Below are 16,041 nucleotides of genomic sequence, written 5' to 3'. Positions count from 1 at the left end.
ATTATGAGGTTTAGCATTGTGGATGCGTATCAGAATCTGGGGTATCGGGAATAGAGAGGTATCGTTGTCGACGGGGTATCTTTTTTTGAGCGAGTCGCGAATGGTTTGGTAGGTTGTGTTGTTTGTGTAGCTGGGGTGTTGAGGAAGCACCGGTGTTTATATAGATTCCAAGTAATGTTAATTGGGATAATTTGAAAATGAAATTAAAATTAAAATTAAAATATATAATAATATATATATAAATTTAAATTAAAATTAAAAAATAATAATAATAAATAAAAAACAATAGCAAGATCTTAGAGAGAGGTAATTGCACAAAAGACGGCGATTTGAGTGCAGATTGAGTGCATGTTTGCGATGAGGGAGGAGTTGTTTCAAAGTGCATCACATTTGCGGGAGTGGAAATGACGTCTCTGGGGGTGCTACATTGTCGGTAGAAGGCATGATGTCCACGGAGACGCTATTCTGATGAGTTCACCGCATTCAGGACAAAAAACTCTGCAAAACAATGCCATATAGTTCCCCCTCTTTGCACAATGAAACGCTCTCGGGCGTAAAACGGACTAAATCCCAGTGTAGGTTACAACCATCAGAGTGCCGCCCGTTGTACAAGACGCACAATCAGAAACGTAGAAGCGTTGGTTTTATCGCTAGTCGACTGACAATACTGTTTGAAGCACGTGTCTCAAGTCCTCGTAGCTCGGCTTGTTCTAGTAATTGGTGGTGGAACAAGGTACAAGGCACGGCGGTCGACACTCAGACTCTGTATGATGAAGGCTCTTGTATGGAGGAGGTACCGTACAAGCATTGAATGAATTGCACGTCGGAGGCATTTTTCAACTTTGCCAAACGTTTTCATATCGGTTCTTTTCCCCTTAATCCATCTCCGGGACCTGTGGAACGCACCCATACACTCGGTTGCAACCACGTCTCTGGCTGAAAAAGTAACGCCAACCTTTGACAGGCCAGTAAAGGGCCTTTCATGAGAATAATATTGTTTTCCAATTAGCCAGGTTTCACTTTGGAAAATATCCACACTTCCACAGGCTCGAGCACTTACTCAGCCATACCCTCAAGATTTAGACCTGTAAACCATGCTGGGCAACTTGTTTCAGCACACTTCCCCGAGCATGCAAACAGGAAATGCGCAGTCAAGACTTGAAAATACTCACAAAAAATACGTCGTATTGCCCCTCAAGCCACTTTTGTCGCCGGCTTTTGCTTTTTTCCGCCCAGAATCTGCCAACCCCGCATCGCAGTAAAGTTGGTGCTAGCGGAACCATCGCACCAGCGTTACATCGGAAGGGGGGAGGGCGGAGAGAGGAGAGAGGTCTCGTGACTGGAGCCGTTTCTGTAGAGTCACGCCTTTTGAATATTTGTTTTCTTCTGTGGGAAACAAGTCTATGTGTGTACTTGTTCATATGAGTATGGTAGGTATGTCGCGGTTGATTGGTGTTCAGCAGATACGGTTCCGGTGCTAAACTAGTTGATGGCAGAGTTAAGCAATTGTTAGCGCGTATTACTGGATGCTTGTTTGTAGTGGTTACGACAGTCTGTTGAAAAAGATGGGATTCACTCTTGGTGATGGGTTGCAAGGTTGGTCAAGTCAGGATAGAGGCAGGAGCAACAAGTGGGAGAAGTGGGAGAAGCGGGAGGGGTTTTCGTTACCATCTTGGAAGGGATGATACATGAGGGCCAGACTAGAACTTTGCTTCCAAGCTATCCAAGATCTGGTGTACAAGGTCAATCTGGTGTTTGTTTGTTGCGGCTCTGGTTTCAACACCATGAGTGTGACATAACGGACTGGGTCTGAGTAAAGTGACAGATTGTCGAGTTCATTCAACAACATGGTGAAGAGCAATCTCCTCATGGTCTCAAATCTCCTCATGGTCTCAAACCTCCTCATCTTAGAGAGTCCGTGAAATCGACTTCATCAACCGCAGTTGTGTCTTTGAAGGTATGTACAGCAACACGTGTTATTGCATGCTATAAGTTACCGGATCCCTGTAGAATCCCGTAATGTGGTCTCCCGTTTCCCTCCTATCGCCTCATCGATAATCGCCGCCGTTGTTGCGTTCGTATATGTCTGATTTTGGTGGCGTGCGTTTGTCATGCACCTCATCTGCACCAATTTACAGGTTGGTGATGGGAGGCGAAACTTGGCAAAAAAAACAGAACCACGCCACCCATCGACACATGCGCCACTACAGACACAGACAGGCTGTGACGGGCTCGGGCGAGGTGCGTGGCCCCAACTCCGCGCTGACGGAGTTTCTCAAGGAGCAGGGAATCACGCGACGACGAGAGTCTTCCGAGCCACCTGACGAGGTGGGTCTGGAGGTCGGAGATCAGGGCCAAACGTCTCAGACGGCGATCGAGCTGTCGGACAATAACACGGACGACTCGTCCGGGTCCAGTGCCGACGAAGACGACCCAGATATCGTTCGCATCCGCAATCTGGCTCGCCGAAAACGCAACTGGGACGAGTCCGAAGACGATCCGGACATGACATCTGAGGAGGAGATCAAGGGAGTCAAGAACCCGGGCCAGAAGGACACGTGTGCGGTTTGCGGCGTCTTGTTTGTGGTGACCGCCTTCTCCCGCAACCACAAGAACGACGCCCTCAAGCTGCTGTGCTACGACTGCACCATGGAGGAGGTGAAGAAGGAAAAGGAGGCCAAGAAGCGGGACCACAACTTGCGAAAGCTGCGGAAAAAACAGGCTGAGGCGCTTCTCGACCAGAAACAGTACATCCGAGTGCCCAAGCTCCAGGACATGTGTATCACTCTGATCACCACCCATATTGACCATGTGGAGGCTCTAGGAGATATCGGAGGCGAAAACAAGAACAAAATCAGCCGCATCTTATCGAGAAACCGTCGACTGGACTCGGAAACCATGAAGTTCTTTTTCGACACCCAGCTCAAAAACCTCGAGTTCTGGGACTGCTCCAATATCGACTCGGAATCACTCCGAATGATTGGCTCCTTCTGTCCCAATCTGGAGGAGTTGGTTCTGGGCATGTGTGGGCGGCTGCGAAAGGAAGACCTGCTCTATCTGGGCGAAAAGCTCAAGTCGCTGGCCTCTCTGTACATCGATGGAGCGTTTCTTATTTCTGGAGACACTTGGAACGTCTTCTTCGACATGGTAGGAGGCGGTCTCAAGGAGCTCACTATCAAAAACAGCCACCGAATCTCCTCGGAAAACATTGTGTACATGTGTGAAAAGTGCCCCAAGCTGGAAAAGTTGGTGCTGAGCAGACTCGAGGGATGCACCGACCCCATGGGATACGAAATGGCAGCTCTAACCCTGGGAAACCTCAAGGAAATTGAGATTAGTTATCCTCAAGACGAGTCACTTGTTTCCGATGATCTCATCAGTGGCCTGGTATCTACTTGCGGTCCCCAACTCAAGTCAATCAACCTCGATGGTTGTTCGGCGCTCACAGACAAGACTCTAGGCACTCTGCGGGCATGTACAGCTCTAGAGTCCTTGTCTCTGAGTCATGTGGACCAGCTGACCGACAACGGAGTGGCATCACTGTTCTACCAGTGGGAAAACCCCGGTCTCAGTGAAATCCACATGCGCAAGTGCATTGCTCTGGGTGACGATTCGTTCAGAGTGCTTGTGGACAACTCGGGACCGACGCTCAAGAGCATCAGCGTCAACTCGTGGGCAGAGATTGGGGTCGACACGGTGAAGACGGTGTGTAAGAGTCTCCCGGGGCTGCAGGACATTGACCTGGGCTTCTGCAAGGGTATCAACGACGAGTGTGTGGAGTTGTTGGCGGAAAACTGTCCCCTGTTGCAGAAGATTGAGGTCTATGGAGACCCGGGAGTGACGGAGAATTGCAAGGTGGGCGACGGTATCAAGTTGATTGGCAGGATGAGTGATGTCGTCTAGCATGTGCCGGTGTTGTTTTCCACAAAATGTTTGTATAATGAGATATTGAAACGATTCAAGTGCATTGTTCTCAAACCAGCTGGAGACAGTACATACTGTAGGTGTTCCTCTGACATAGGCGTTTCCGTTCCCTGGCATAAGCGTTCGTCTGATGAAAAAAAAAAAAAAAAAAAAGCTGCTTTGGGCGACTAAAAAAGATTGCAGGCACCCCAGGATTCTCCGTATGGTCTCCCACTACAATACTAAACTGGGCTTCTCTGGTGCCTTGACTATGGCTGATCGGACGGGAAGCCGTATTTTCACCGGGATATGGCCGCAACCGTTGGCTCTGAGAGTTGTAGGGGGCTTTTTACGGGACCAGAAAAGTCTCGTGGGTGAAAACTTGAATGCGGCTTTGAGCCCCTGTAGAAAGGAGTAGACGCACTGAGAGGAGGTAGTGTACGTAAGAGAGATGGTAGAGACTCCGATGGTACTATCGGTTTCGCTGTGGAAGGGCTGGAACATACAGTTTTGGGGTATGATGTTGAGTCACCAACCTCTCTGCTCGAAGAGGTGAAACATGGTAGAAACGGCTATAACGGGTTAGTCATAATGATTTCCTGAGGAGATATAAATAAGTGGTGAACTCCATTTCTCTGTTGAGTCAATATTAAAACGAACCGTCAAGGTGACTTGTGGTATTACTATGTATAGTCTGTCTACTCCTGCCATATTGCGACCTGCTCTCCTCACATTATCATCATTTAGTAGACATAGGCGGTGTAGCTGGGTTGAAATTGTTGTGAATGAATTGATTAGCTACCTGTAACTGATTATATGAGCTCTATAGGGGGTGGTGGCAATGGCTTCAGAGGATCCACACAGCATGTCGTCTAAGTATTCTCACAGACTGTTGACCCTTGAGGACAGAAGAGCTCGAGCTCGATATGAACACTCACTCACACACTCATCCTTACCTCTCTCCCTACTCCAACTGCTTGGTCCAATCATATTTGTCCCATTTGGTCACAAACTTGGCCCTCATTTCCTTATCTTCTCCCCAAGTGACGGTTCTCTTGGCTAGCTCCACCGGACACCTCAACAGCCCCGAAATCACCTCGCGAGCAAATCTGTCGTCCTTGGGCCACTTGTTGGCATCCTCGACGATATGGCCCACTCCTCCGTCAATTGTCAGCCACACATGTACATAAGGAGCCTCTTTGGCAATAGATGTCTGGAACCCCAGCTTACCTTTACCGCCAGTCTGGATCACCTTTCGGTGCTGACTCCACTCAGTGTCGGACGTCAAAAACGCCTCCTGGAAGAAGGGGCTGATGTCGTTGGTCAAATCAAGAGGCACGGGAATACATACGATATGTGCGTGCGGAAAGAGCCAAGGACGGGCAGCATTCTCGTAGAAACACACCCCCAGACCCATAGACATGTACATGACCGCTAGACACTTTTGAAAGTTGCGAATCTCCTCCCATTCGTCCGAATCGCACTCCAGAGTGTTCTTATGGTGAGCAATGGGGACAATAACAGCAGAATACGCAGCTAGTTCGGGCTTGGGGGCAATTGACAGATAAACACGGGTGCCAGTCGAAATGACAGAAGTATTGGGAGCCCTGTCTTCCGCACAGAGATCACAGGTATCCAAAATCTTGGTCATCTTTTGAACCTGGGAAATGGCCATATTCTTCAAATCAATCTGCTTCTTGGAAACAAGAGAAGCTAGACGGGAAGAGTTGTCGTCGGCATAGTCGTTGTCGACAGAAAAGCCCTTGTCACGTGAAATCGTCTCTGCTGCACGTGACGAGGCGTTGCCCATGTGACTCAACCGTCGTTCCTCCGCAACCATCTCTGCAATAGTCATATCTTCAGGCTTGGGCGGAACTGCAGGACCCATCATTTGCGTATCCATTGCCGACAAAACAACCGGTTCCGGCTTCTTGCCAGGCTCCGTGTCGTCATCTTCTTCTGCTGAGTCATCTTCTTCCTTCTTAGAAGTCGATGGAGTCTTACCCTGTAACTTGGCCCGTAGATCGTCGGCAATCTGCTTATTAAGACTGTTGATTTCGTCCGACCGTGTAAGAACCACCGATCCTTTAGTGTCCGCCACGTGACCTCCAATCTCGTCCTCCTCGTCAGATTCGTCAATGACCCATTTCCCAGGTCTCGGCTCATGCGATCTCGACCCATGCGATTGTTCTCGACGAAGGTCTCCGTCACTCGACCTATCTCTGTGTCTCCTTCTGTCACTTCTTCGGCTTTCTCTGCTTCTGGATCGGTCTCTGTTTGAGCGACTAGAGCGGCTCGACCGGCTCGAACGGTGTCGATCTGATCTTTCCGAACGTTCGGATCGTTCCGGTCTATCAGATCGCTCGGAACGATGTCGACGGTGTGATCTGGAAGAGGAGTGGCGAGACGAGGATTCCCTATGAGTGGAACGTCGGTCGTCGGTGTCGTGCTTGTCGCTTCTGTGATCCGATCGAGACCTTTCATAGTGTGACGTGTTTTTTGAGTCTCTGGTGTCACGTGGGTCACTTGTGTTTGCTGGTGTATCCATTATTGGCTGTTTCCAAAGTGCGAAGAAGTGGTGATGTTTTTTGGAAGGCTGAAATTGGCCTGCATATAATTATGCACAATATGCATGAAACTTTTAGAGGGGAAATATGGGGGGGGCTTTAGAATGGTGTTTGAGAGGGGCTACTGGAATTTGGACGGTGTAAAATAATTCAAGGGGTTTGATTTGGTCTTTCTTGTCTGTCATCCTAGTTCTGAGACACATTAATCGAAAGATATGAGGATCATCTTGATGGGATCATTACTTGAGACATTACTTGGGATATTAGTTAAACTTACATTGAAGGTGGTAATAGAACCGGTTATTGGGGGTTAGTTGGGCTCATTTTTTTTCATCTGTACATTCGTAGTCTTGAAATATGTTGGAAAAATTGGTTTTTGTCCCTCTGTACTCCACATCTATACCCATTATAGTTCCATATCTCCACCTCTCTCTCAGTTGGCCTCTCACTAACTCTACTAGCTTTTCTGCAGGCAGGAACTTCACAACACCACTTCCACAAGACTCGTTTCACTTTCAAATGGCCCCTCGATACTGGTGCAAGGTGTGCGCTGTATTTGTGACCGACACGACGTTTGAGCGCAAGGTGCACGAAGAGACGGCCAAGCACAAATCGGCGTGGAAGCAACATTTGCGCGGGTTGTATGAATCCAGCAAGGAGGAAGGCGCGAAAAAAGATGATCTTGAGCGCGAAATGGCCGAGATTAGGAAGAAGGTGGCCCAGGATGGCTATGAGGGGATGGATAAACCCCTAGAAGCGAAATCTGGGTCTCAAGATCCCGCGGTAGCGCCAAAAAAGACATTCTACGACAAGATGGAGGAGAAGAGTAAACAGGACGAAAAGAAGCCTGTTATCGACACAAACACAGGAACCGGTGTGTGGGAAAGTGTTCAGGTGATACCTCCTGCTGCTCCGCCTGTTGTTGATGGTTCCGAGGGGGTTTCAGAGTACGTTTTGAGTGCTTCTAAGCGAGCTCAGAAGGTGAACGATGAGGAGTCAACAAGATGGAAGATCCAGGAGAAGCAGTTGGAGGACGATGATCTTGTGCTCAACAGAAAACGCAAGCTGGGTAGCGATAGCGATAGGAAAGGTATCAAGGTGGACTTGAAGCAGGAAGATGGCGTTAAAAAGGAGGAGGTTGAAATGAAGACGGAGGACACTGACGTTAAAAAGGAGGAAGGAGAGAGCAAAGGAAGCATGTTCAAGCGGAAGAAGAAGAAGATCAAAAGTTGATTTAGCGAGTGTTGACAAAGCTAGTGACTACTACTGAGCAATACGGCGGTCTGAGTACTCCTCCCTCGATGACGACATCAGGATCCAAAAGCAACGTCACGAACAGATCGAGAGGTTGTCCTCTTAAGATAGTTTTGCTGAGATTCACTTTCGGTTGTCGCTCTTCACGAAAGCATGTGGACCGAGAATTCAATGTCACTTGACGGACGTCTGCAATTGGTTCTTACGGAAAGAATCGAGAGTCTCGATTGTAACACCGTTGGATAGTCCCCGACGAGCTGATTCTCCTGTCTACCAGTGTGGACATTAGTATCATACCACATCTAACAACAACAACAAAAAAACAACAACAACAAACAACAAACAACAACAACAACAAAACAACAACAACAACATATCACATTCCACAGTCTCAAGTAACAGATATAGTAAAAAGCCCTTAAACGATTGGACAAGCCAGTCTGCCTACAGGCAACTGCTCTACGCCCATAACTATCATCATACATGTCCATGACTGACCTACAAGTCCTAACCGTCTATGTATTGACCAGTTTCTCTTTTGTATCTATAAACCCAGTTACTGGATGTTCTGAAGCCTACGATTGCACTTGCCATTATCACTCGCTAGCACTTGTCATTATCTTGGTTCATGGTTGAGTGAGTAGTGTAAGTAGCACATGTCTTCAGGTTAACACTTCTCCGGCTGACTGGCTCCCTTGCATCATGTATTACTTCATCGCCAGCTCTGGGGACACTCAAATCATAACATACATTCATGAGGGGCCTCGGCCACCTCCTCGCGCTATTTACATATATACACTCTAAGTCCACGATCGAGAGGCTCCCCGGACCATTTCCAAAATCTTCCATCCGCCCGTCTCGGGATTGCCCATGTCCTCAGGCACTCGGGTCAGCACCATGACGTAGGTGGACTGCTGGATGTTGTCTTCGGTTCCAGCAGCCAGCTCGCCGGTCTTGGCCTTTCGGTACAGATGCACCTCCTGAGCTCGGCAGGAGATGACGTAGACAGGCACGTCGGACGGTGGCAGCACCTTGGCGGACATGATATCGACTCCTCGAATGTCAAGAATCTTGCCGTCAGCGAAAAGACCCTGCTCGGTGTACTGCTTGGTCTGGGTGGCCCAAATGTTGTAGGGGGCCTCACTGAGCCACATTTTGAGGGTCTCGCCGTCGCCGGTAACCCACGCCTCCAGCACTTCGGGAATGATGTACTCTCGGGTAGTCTTCATGAACTGGTCCTGGTTAAACGACGGGTCCATGAGCTTGAACATTCGGATCACCTTGCCAGCCTCGGTCTCGTCAAACAGTCGGCCCACCTTGGAAGTCACGGCTCGCAGGGTGGCGATGAATCCGTTGTCGGACTCCTCCCACCACGAGGCCACGCCCTTTCCGGTCTTGCCAATGACGGAGTTTTCGTCAAACTTGGGCATTCGCCGGTTGGAGGCCCGGGCGGTGGCATGGACCACCAGATCACTGCCAGCCTCCTCGTTGGGCATGACGGGGCCGGTCTTGACGCCGGTTCGCAGCTCCTCCTCGATTCGGGCCTGCTGCTCGGCCATACGTCGAGATCGTCGGCTGCCCTTGTCCTCGAAACCTCCATATCGGATCGACGATCCGTCGTCAATCACGTCCTTGATGTCCTTGTACGCCTTAGTCTTTCGAATGGGCTCGGCAGCCTTGTCCAGCGTGTCGGCGGTGACGTTGATTCCCTTTCGGGTGGCCTGGCCAACGGGCGAGTTCCACGCCGCTCCAGCAGCAGATCCAACCGCTCCGGCGGCCTTCTTGAGCTGCTTGGACGTGGCAGATGAACCCTTCTGCGCATTGGCATACGCGGCCTTGGCCCGCTTGAAGGTCTCACTCTCGGCCATTCGGCCAGTCTCGTCGTTCAGCGCCTTGATGTTGTCCTGGAGCTCCTTGGACTTGCCCCACTCCTTCTTGAACGTGTCCATGAAGACCTGCATGGGGGTCTGGTCTTTTTTGCCCAGCGCACTGGACGCCGAAAACCATCGAGTGGAAGCCGGCTTGGCCACCTGAAGACACTGTCGAGCTCGTAGCATGGTGGAGTGGTGGTAGATAGTTGTAGTTGTAGAGGTAAAAAAATGCACCGAAATTTCACTTTGCAAGAATGGGTGTTTGGGACCTTCCAGAAGTTTATACCCACGGGCCAAAAGGGTCTTGCAGCGGCCGATGGAGTGGAGATGGAGCGGATCTGAAAACATAGTTCGACTCGCTGCATCTTTCTCTACATCTCTACATGTCCGAAAATCCGTTTCGGACCCCAACTCGTCGTCCAGAGCCACCCTCCCAAACCTCCGCTGACTCACCGACGCTCAACCAAGGTTTGTCTGGGGTTAAGCAACCGACGTTGAGAGGGGTGAGGGCAAGCGAATGGGTGTGTTTTGGGGCCAGATCCCGGACAGTGGACACAAGTATGAGAGTCTGTGTTGCTCTGGGGGGCATTTCCGACACTTTCAGACCCAAAAATACACATGAGTAAATCTGAGTATGTGCATAAAAGTGAGCTTCTCGCAAATCGAACCAACATCCTTATAATTGATGAGCCGCACGTCAATCTCAGCGGAGAACAGACAAGTTTTTTCCTGGGTGGTTTTTTTTCTCTAGAATAAATAGAATAAAAAATATAATAAAAAAGAACCGGTTGTGTCACGTTTTCTGTCCATTACAACAAAAAATTGGTCCGTTCTTGCGTCGATTGGATTGTAACCACTTTGCCGGCGGCATCATACACTGCATCGTAAGGTTGTGACGGTTTACTTGAAAGAAAGAGTATTTACTTGGAAAAAACACAACTTTACTTGAAAGGCCCAAGTAATCACACTGAGCTATGGAGAGATGCGTTTTTTTGCCACTGGAATCACAAGACTCGGATTCCAACCATCTGTTCTCTCTATCGCATTCCTCTCATCGCCCACCTGCCTGTTTCCCCCTCTGCCACACCTCACTGGTGCCCTTCATTTCCCTGCGCTTACATAATCCCCGACCCATCGCGACATGTGCATGCATATTTTTTTTAAGCGGACCACCATAGACCCAAACAACGGCATAGTCAGGAGCTCTAGGCCGATATCCAGCTTTGCAAATGGAGTCCAGCGGTGGCCGCCAAGGTGCTAATCGTCATATCAACCAAATCAACGCCATTCTGACAGGCACTCCGGCAAACGCCAGGAGAGACAGCCCGTCTCCATCACTACACCAGCAACAACAGGTGCCTGCTTCGGTGCAAATCCGAGCGCCAAACACCCGTCCGTCGTCGCTCGCGTCTTTACACGAGCGCTTTTCCATCGCCCAGAGACCGGTTCAAAGCGGGAGCTCCAGGTCAGGCCTCCAACACACCTATGGCCAACGCAAGAGAGCGTCCCCAGAAAACGAACGACCGCCTCACAACGATATTCGCAATCGCCCCAAGGTCAAGGGGTTCGTGAGCAATAACAAGTATCTTTCGGCCGTCAGTAAGCGCCACAAAACCAACCCCGAGCAGCCGGGAGTGGTGGAGATCGGAGGAGACTCGAAGCGTATCGTGGCGCGGCCGTATTCGACTCTCAAGAAGACTCCGTCGATCGGAATCCCTTCAGATTTAACCTCTTCTCGTCTCTCGCATCCGTTGTTGAAGAAGTTTGTTAAAGGCAGTGTATCCAAGCCTACCATCAAAGAATTGAACGATACCACCGACGACGAGGATCTGTTCCCGAATAATAAGACCAACCCCGACGTTCCCGAGAAGAAGACTAGCGAACATGTTCCGCCATCGCCACAACCGGCATCGAAACACAAACCCAATGACCACTCGCTTTCCAACTTAGACACCCATTCTGTATCATCTTCCTCAGATGACGATGATCGGCCCATGAAGACCAAACAAGAAAAGGCTCTAGAGAAGGACAGGAAGCATATGAGCGAAAAGAAGAAAAAGGGTAAGAGAAGAGACTACACCTTGCTTAAACCTGCTCCTCTTGGAGACTTCTTGGCTCAAAGACCGAAGGAGGAGACGAAACCCCCACCTGCCTCGTTTCAGGTGCTGGAAGTCTACTTGGACGGACATACGTGGAATCAGGAGTACACGGATTTGAGGATGGAGGCAGAAGGGATCTCTACTGGTGGGGAGGACGAGAATCGACTAGTTATGGATGTCACCTATTACCTCAAAAAGGCTATGAAGGTGAGCATCAGGCCGTGTCCTATTATGACAGACAAAGCTATCACCATTCATCTCGACGACATTCAACCCGTCAAGTACAATGAGTCTTTTCAGGTGTTGATTTTTGAGGGTCTCTCGGCAGGAAACATTCTCAGTGACGGTTCGTTTTTCGAGACTTTGGCTATCAAGCTGGATCCTCTGGTTCTCAACGAGCAGGTGGAGCGATTTTTGAATCTCTTGCCGTGTTTCCATAAAACATTGGACGACAAGATTGCTGCGGAACAGCTTATATCTTTAGGAGGAGACCGCAAGTTGTTTGAAAAGCGTCTGGAGGAGGTCAAGGCCGTATTGGAGAAGAAGAAGGAGGATATGGAGGAGGATATGGAGGAGGACAAGGCGGACAAGAAGGGCGACGGGCTCGATGTGGCTTTCCCTCTGCGTCGCTCCACCCGATTGGCAGCTACCAAAACCCCATCTGTTGCCTTTCCCGACTTTGGTGACACGCATCATTACCAGACCAAGAGCGGGAAGCAGATGGAGATCACAGCCAAGGATGTGGAGCAGTTGCGCGAGTGCGAGTATCTCAACGATACGCTCATTTCGCTCTTTCTTCAGATTGAGCACGACAAGTTGCCAGAAGAGGGTGATACCAAAACTGCCCACAGACTCTACAAGGAGGCTTTGCAGCTGGCTACTGACAAGGCCGGCCGAATGCCCGAAGAGATTTTCTACAGGCCATTGACTTACTCCAACACATACGTCTTCTCCACCTACTTTGTGCACAAGCTATTGTCACTTGATACCAAGAGACCCGCCGAAAAGTACCAGCTGATGAAAAAGTGGACTTCTAAGATTGACATCTTTTCCAAGCAATGTGTGATCATTCCGATTGTTGAACACAACCATTGGTACGTGATGATTCTGTGGAACCTCGAAGCTGCTCATAAATGGAAGGGCAGAAAGCATGAGGCCGTTGCTCCTGCTACTAGTGTCAAGAAAGAGCTGACCGGTTTGGACCGATCTTCCTCTCCGCGGGTGACTCGTTCGCAAACTCGAGCACATGACGCCGGTGAGGAACCGGAAAAGCTCAAGGAAGAACAAGTGGAAGACATAAGATCTACTGTGAAGCCTGAGACTAAGGCAAAGAAGAGTTACGCGCCTCTGAAGGACGACGAATGCATCTGGATGTTTGCACTGGATTCTCTCAACATCAATCACCGAACAACAGCAGGTCTCATTTTCGACTATCTTCACTTTGAGGCTCGGGAGCGACTCAAGATTGAGGTTCCGCCTAATGCCTTCAAGAATCGCGACATGCCCGTTCCCATCCAGACCAATACGTGGGATTGTGGCGTCTACCTGATTCATTTTGTGCAAATGTTCTTTGCCAACCCCATCAAGTACCTTCCCCACATGGCTCACTTCCCCCACAACAAGCCCAGGGTCAAGGCCGAGTTTCGGCGCATGTGGTCGACCACGAACCAGATTCTGGACAAGCGGGAGCAGTTGGTCAAGCGGGTGTTTCAGCTCAAGGAGGGTGCTGCCAATTCTGGCTTGAGAAGCAAGATGCTCAATCCGGACATGGGAGACGAGACCCCCGACGATGATTCTGACGATGATGTGATGATCACGTCCTCGCTGAACCATTCGCCTACTCCCAAGTCTGAGGTCAAGGAGGCGAAGCAGACGGAGGAGGAGGAAAAGGGGAAGGAGACTTTGCAGGAGATGATGATTGTGAAGATGGACAAGGCCGAGGAGGAGAAGGCCCAGAAGGAGAAGGCCCAGAAGGAGAAGGCCCAGAAGGAGAAGGCCCAGAAGGAGAAGGCCCAGGAGAAGGCCAAAAAGGATGTGAAGTACAAGGCCGTGGCGGAGGATAAAGCGCCTGAAGCGGTGCCGGGCATGCATGAGGACAAGGAAATGGACGTGGGGGAGACCAAGCAGGTGCATCCAGTGGAAGAGGACAAGATGGATGTGGATGTGGAGGAGATTAAGACTTCCTTGGACTTGGACGTGGAGGAGGCCATGGGCGGGGTTTCTACGCCAGATGAGTCTATCGACGTGGACTCTCTCGACGTGGAGGAAATCCAGCCAGTGCATGAGGCCGAGTCCAGCATGGTAGATGTGGACCCTGTCGATGTGGATGAGTTTGATTTTGACGACACTCCTCGAAAAGACTCTGTGAAGCATGGACTACTGGGAAACGCGTTCAAGAATAAATGGAAGCAGTCCGACAAGTCTGGCAAGCCTCAGAAGGACAAGGACCGGACTAAATCCAAGACAAAGTGGAAGCACATTTCCATCTTTGAGCGGCCGCAAAAATGAAACTGAGCATATACATATTAACATGATTTATTTAAGAGAGTCTACTGCTGTAGTAGAGTAGAGAGTTGATCCTCAGAGTGTCTCCTGTACATAGTGTACGGTATCCCTGGTCGTAAAAGATGGCTCTGACGAACAGCCAATTATGATCTAGTCAATGGTGTCCGTACCGGTACAAGTATTCAAGTTTACATAGAAGTGCAAAAATCAAGACAAACATATACACTGTTGCAAATGGTGAAGTCTACGGACTCTTTTTTGGTCTGTGGTTCTTCTGCTCAAATCCAGGTGTTCTTGTTCTGTACAAGTGTATTGAGGTGAACTGCTGTGATAGCACCCTAGCACCCCAGGATGTTGTCTTACTATGGTCCTACTGTCAGTATTCCACATGTTTCAATGATGTTTCAATGATTGGTTCAATACATAAGCGACTTACTCTCCCAGATGCAGAGCCTCCCGTCTAGAAGGACTGGTGGGGTCGAAGTGAGGCACCTCTCCCAGCGAAGTGACTCGGGTTCCGTGTCTGGGCTCCTTGCCTTCGTAGTCCCAGATGGCGTTGTGCTGGGAGATTCGGTTGTCCCAGATGGCAGAGGTTCCAAGTCCCTCCTTGGTGGGTTGCCATCGGAACCGCACCTGGATGTCCTGGTTCTTCTCGTACACGTCGTAGAGATACGAGAGAATGGCATCGGACTCCTTGGGTTCCAGGCCCACGATTCGGACCGTCATGGCCCGGTTAACCCACAGCGTCTTCCATCCCGTCACAGGGTGGGTTCGAACCAGAGGGTGTTCTCTCTCAATGTGTTTGGGACCGGCCAGAGGGTCGTTTCGGTCAATGTAGGTGTGGGCACTTCGGTAGATGGCAGTCTTGCCGTTGAGGAACTCCTGGAATGCCGGCGAGAGTTTGTCGTAGGCTCCGTATCCAGAGGACCAGGCGGTATCTCCTCCGACCGAAGGAATCTGGTCGTTGTGGAGATGAGTAAGTCCCGCGGGCTGGGCTTCGTGGACCAGGTCGGTGTGCCATCCCGAGGCTCCTCCGGGCTGCTTGAAATTGGCCTTTCGTCCCTCCAGAATCTGGTGGTCCGGCCAGAGGACCGTGATACCGGGGTAGCCCGGCACATGGGGCACCTGGGGGTGTTTCTCGATCTGGGAGCCCCAGAACTGGCCGATTTCCAGCTGCTTGGCGGGGGGCAGGTCCTGGTCTCGGAAGAAGACCACGGTTCGCTCGGCAATGAGAAGGGCGAGTTCGTCCAGTTGCTGTTCGTTGAGGTCTGCCAGCTGGACGCCCACAATCTCGGTTCCAATGTGTTTGGAGAGGTTATTGACGGCTGTGGCGTTCTTCAGCAGCGCCCTCTTTTCGGGGTCCGCGTTCTTTCCTCTGGGAATGTACTCCTGCTCGTCGGCTCGCACAGCCACCGCTTCGTCCAGGTAGAAGGGAATGTCTGTAGGTCGTTCCGGGTAGCCTCTGGACAGATCGACTCCATGGCGTTCCAGTCGAGCTCGGGAATGGGGAGGCAGGTGCTTGAGAAACTCGGTGGAGATTCCGCCCTTGACTCTGGGCTTGACCTTGATGGACAGGTCGTTGAGAGGTTGCTCCAGGGAGGTGGTGGTGTTTTCGTCGAGAGAAGGGGGCATTGTTGGGGAGAGAGAGAGAGAGAGAGAGCGAGATCAATTGAAGACAGATGATTTTGCGCTGCTTCCTGCGACAAAACCAACTCTTTATACATGAGATAACATTCCGCATCCCCTCTTTGCCGCTTTGTCGCAACTCTCACTCTGGTCTGAGGTGTGGCTTGCCAAGGTTTGTGGCTGCGAGATAGTGCGATAATGCATGACGCCAAATGC

At 50.3% G+C, this 16,041-nt stretch overlaps 7 protein-coding genes and 1 non-coding gene across 8 annotated transcripts; 3 read left to right on the top strand and 5 right to left on the bottom strand.

Moving 5' to 3' along the window:
• Positions 1 to 2,082: 2,082 nt before the first annotated feature.
• Positions 2,083 to 3,903, top strand: YALI1_D26808g (uncharacterized protein; the record flags this gene model as incomplete). The annotated part of the gene is made up of 1 exon (XM_503104.3): positions 2,083 to 3,903. The coding sequence occupies one exon, from the start codon at positions 2,083 to 2,085 to the stop codon at positions 3,901 to 3,903; it is 1,821 nt and encodes a 606-aa protein (XP_503104.2).
• A 196-nt stretch (positions 3,904 to 4,099) lies between these two features.
• Positions 4,100 to 4,224, bottom strand: YALI1_D26787r. Its single transcript, XR_002432124.3, has one exon. It is a non-coding gene; the product is annotated as a 5S ribosomal RNA (ribosomal RNA).
• A 643-nt stretch (positions 4,225 to 4,867) lies between these two features.
• YALI1_D26765g (uncharacterized protein) lies at positions 4,868 to 6,451 on the bottom strand (the record flags this gene model as incomplete). Its single annotated transcript, XM_503103.3, has 1 exon — positions 4,868 to 6,451. The coding sequence occupies one exon, from the start codon at positions 6,449 to 6,451 to the stop codon at positions 4,868 to 4,870; it is 1,584 nt and encodes a 527-aa protein (XP_503103.3).
• Positions 6,452 to 6,989: 538 nt separating this feature from the next.
• On the top strand, positions 6,990 to 7,703 carry YALI1_D26759g (uncharacterized protein; the record flags this gene model as incomplete). Its single annotated transcript, XM_503102.3, has 1 exon — positions 6,990 to 7,703. One exon carries the CDS (start codon positions 6,990 to 6,992, stop codon positions 7,701 to 7,703), a length of 714 nt encoding a protein of 237 aa, XP_503102.3.
• Position 7,704: 1 nt separating this feature from the next.
• Positions 7,705 to 8,026, bottom strand: YALI1_D26749g (uncharacterized protein; the record flags this gene model as incomplete). Its single annotated transcript, XM_068282799.1, has 2 exons — positions 7,705 to 7,825; positions 7,872 to 8,026. The coding sequence occupies 2 exons, from the start codon at positions 8,024 to 8,026 to the stop codon at positions 7,705 to 7,707; spliced, it is 276 nt and encodes a 91-aa protein (XP_068138900.1).
• A 498-nt stretch (positions 8,027 to 8,524) lies between these two features.
• On the bottom strand, positions 8,525 to 9,943 carry YALI1_D26730g (uncharacterized protein; the record flags this gene model as incomplete). Its single annotated transcript, XM_503101.3, has 1 exon — positions 8,525 to 9,943. The coding sequence occupies one exon, from the start codon at positions 9,941 to 9,943 to the stop codon at positions 8,525 to 8,527; it is 1,419 nt and encodes a 472-aa protein (XP_503101.2).
• Positions 9,944 to 10,824: 881 nt separating this feature from the next.
• Positions 10,825 to 14,202, top strand: YALI1_D26721g (uncharacterized protein; the record flags this gene model as incomplete). The annotated part of the gene is made up of 1 exon (XM_503100.3): positions 10,825 to 14,202. One exon carries the CDS (start codon positions 10,825 to 10,827, stop codon positions 14,200 to 14,202), a length of 3,378 nt encoding a protein of 1,125 aa, XP_503100.3.
• A 429-nt stretch (positions 14,203 to 14,631) lies between these two features.
• YALI1_D26671g (uncharacterized protein) lies at positions 14,632 to 15,831 on the bottom strand (the record flags this gene model as incomplete). Its single annotated transcript, XM_503099.2, has 1 exon — positions 14,632 to 15,831. One exon carries the CDS (start codon positions 15,829 to 15,831, stop codon positions 14,632 to 14,634), a length of 1,200 nt encoding a protein of 399 aa, XP_503099.2.
• Between the last annotated feature and the right edge of the window lie 210 nt (positions 15,832 to 16,041).

The sequence above is a fragment of the Yarrowia lipolytica genome, chromosome 1D (assembly GCF_001761485.1).
Source record: "Yarrowia lipolytica chromosome 1D, complete sequence".
In the NCBI taxonomy this organism is placed as follows: domain Eukaryota; kingdom Fungi; phylum Ascomycota; class Dipodascomycetes; order Dipodascales; genus Yarrowia; species Yarrowia lipolytica.
The sequence above is the reverse complement of the archived record's forward strand: the minus strand, read 5'-3'. Positions and strand labels throughout refer to the sequence as shown.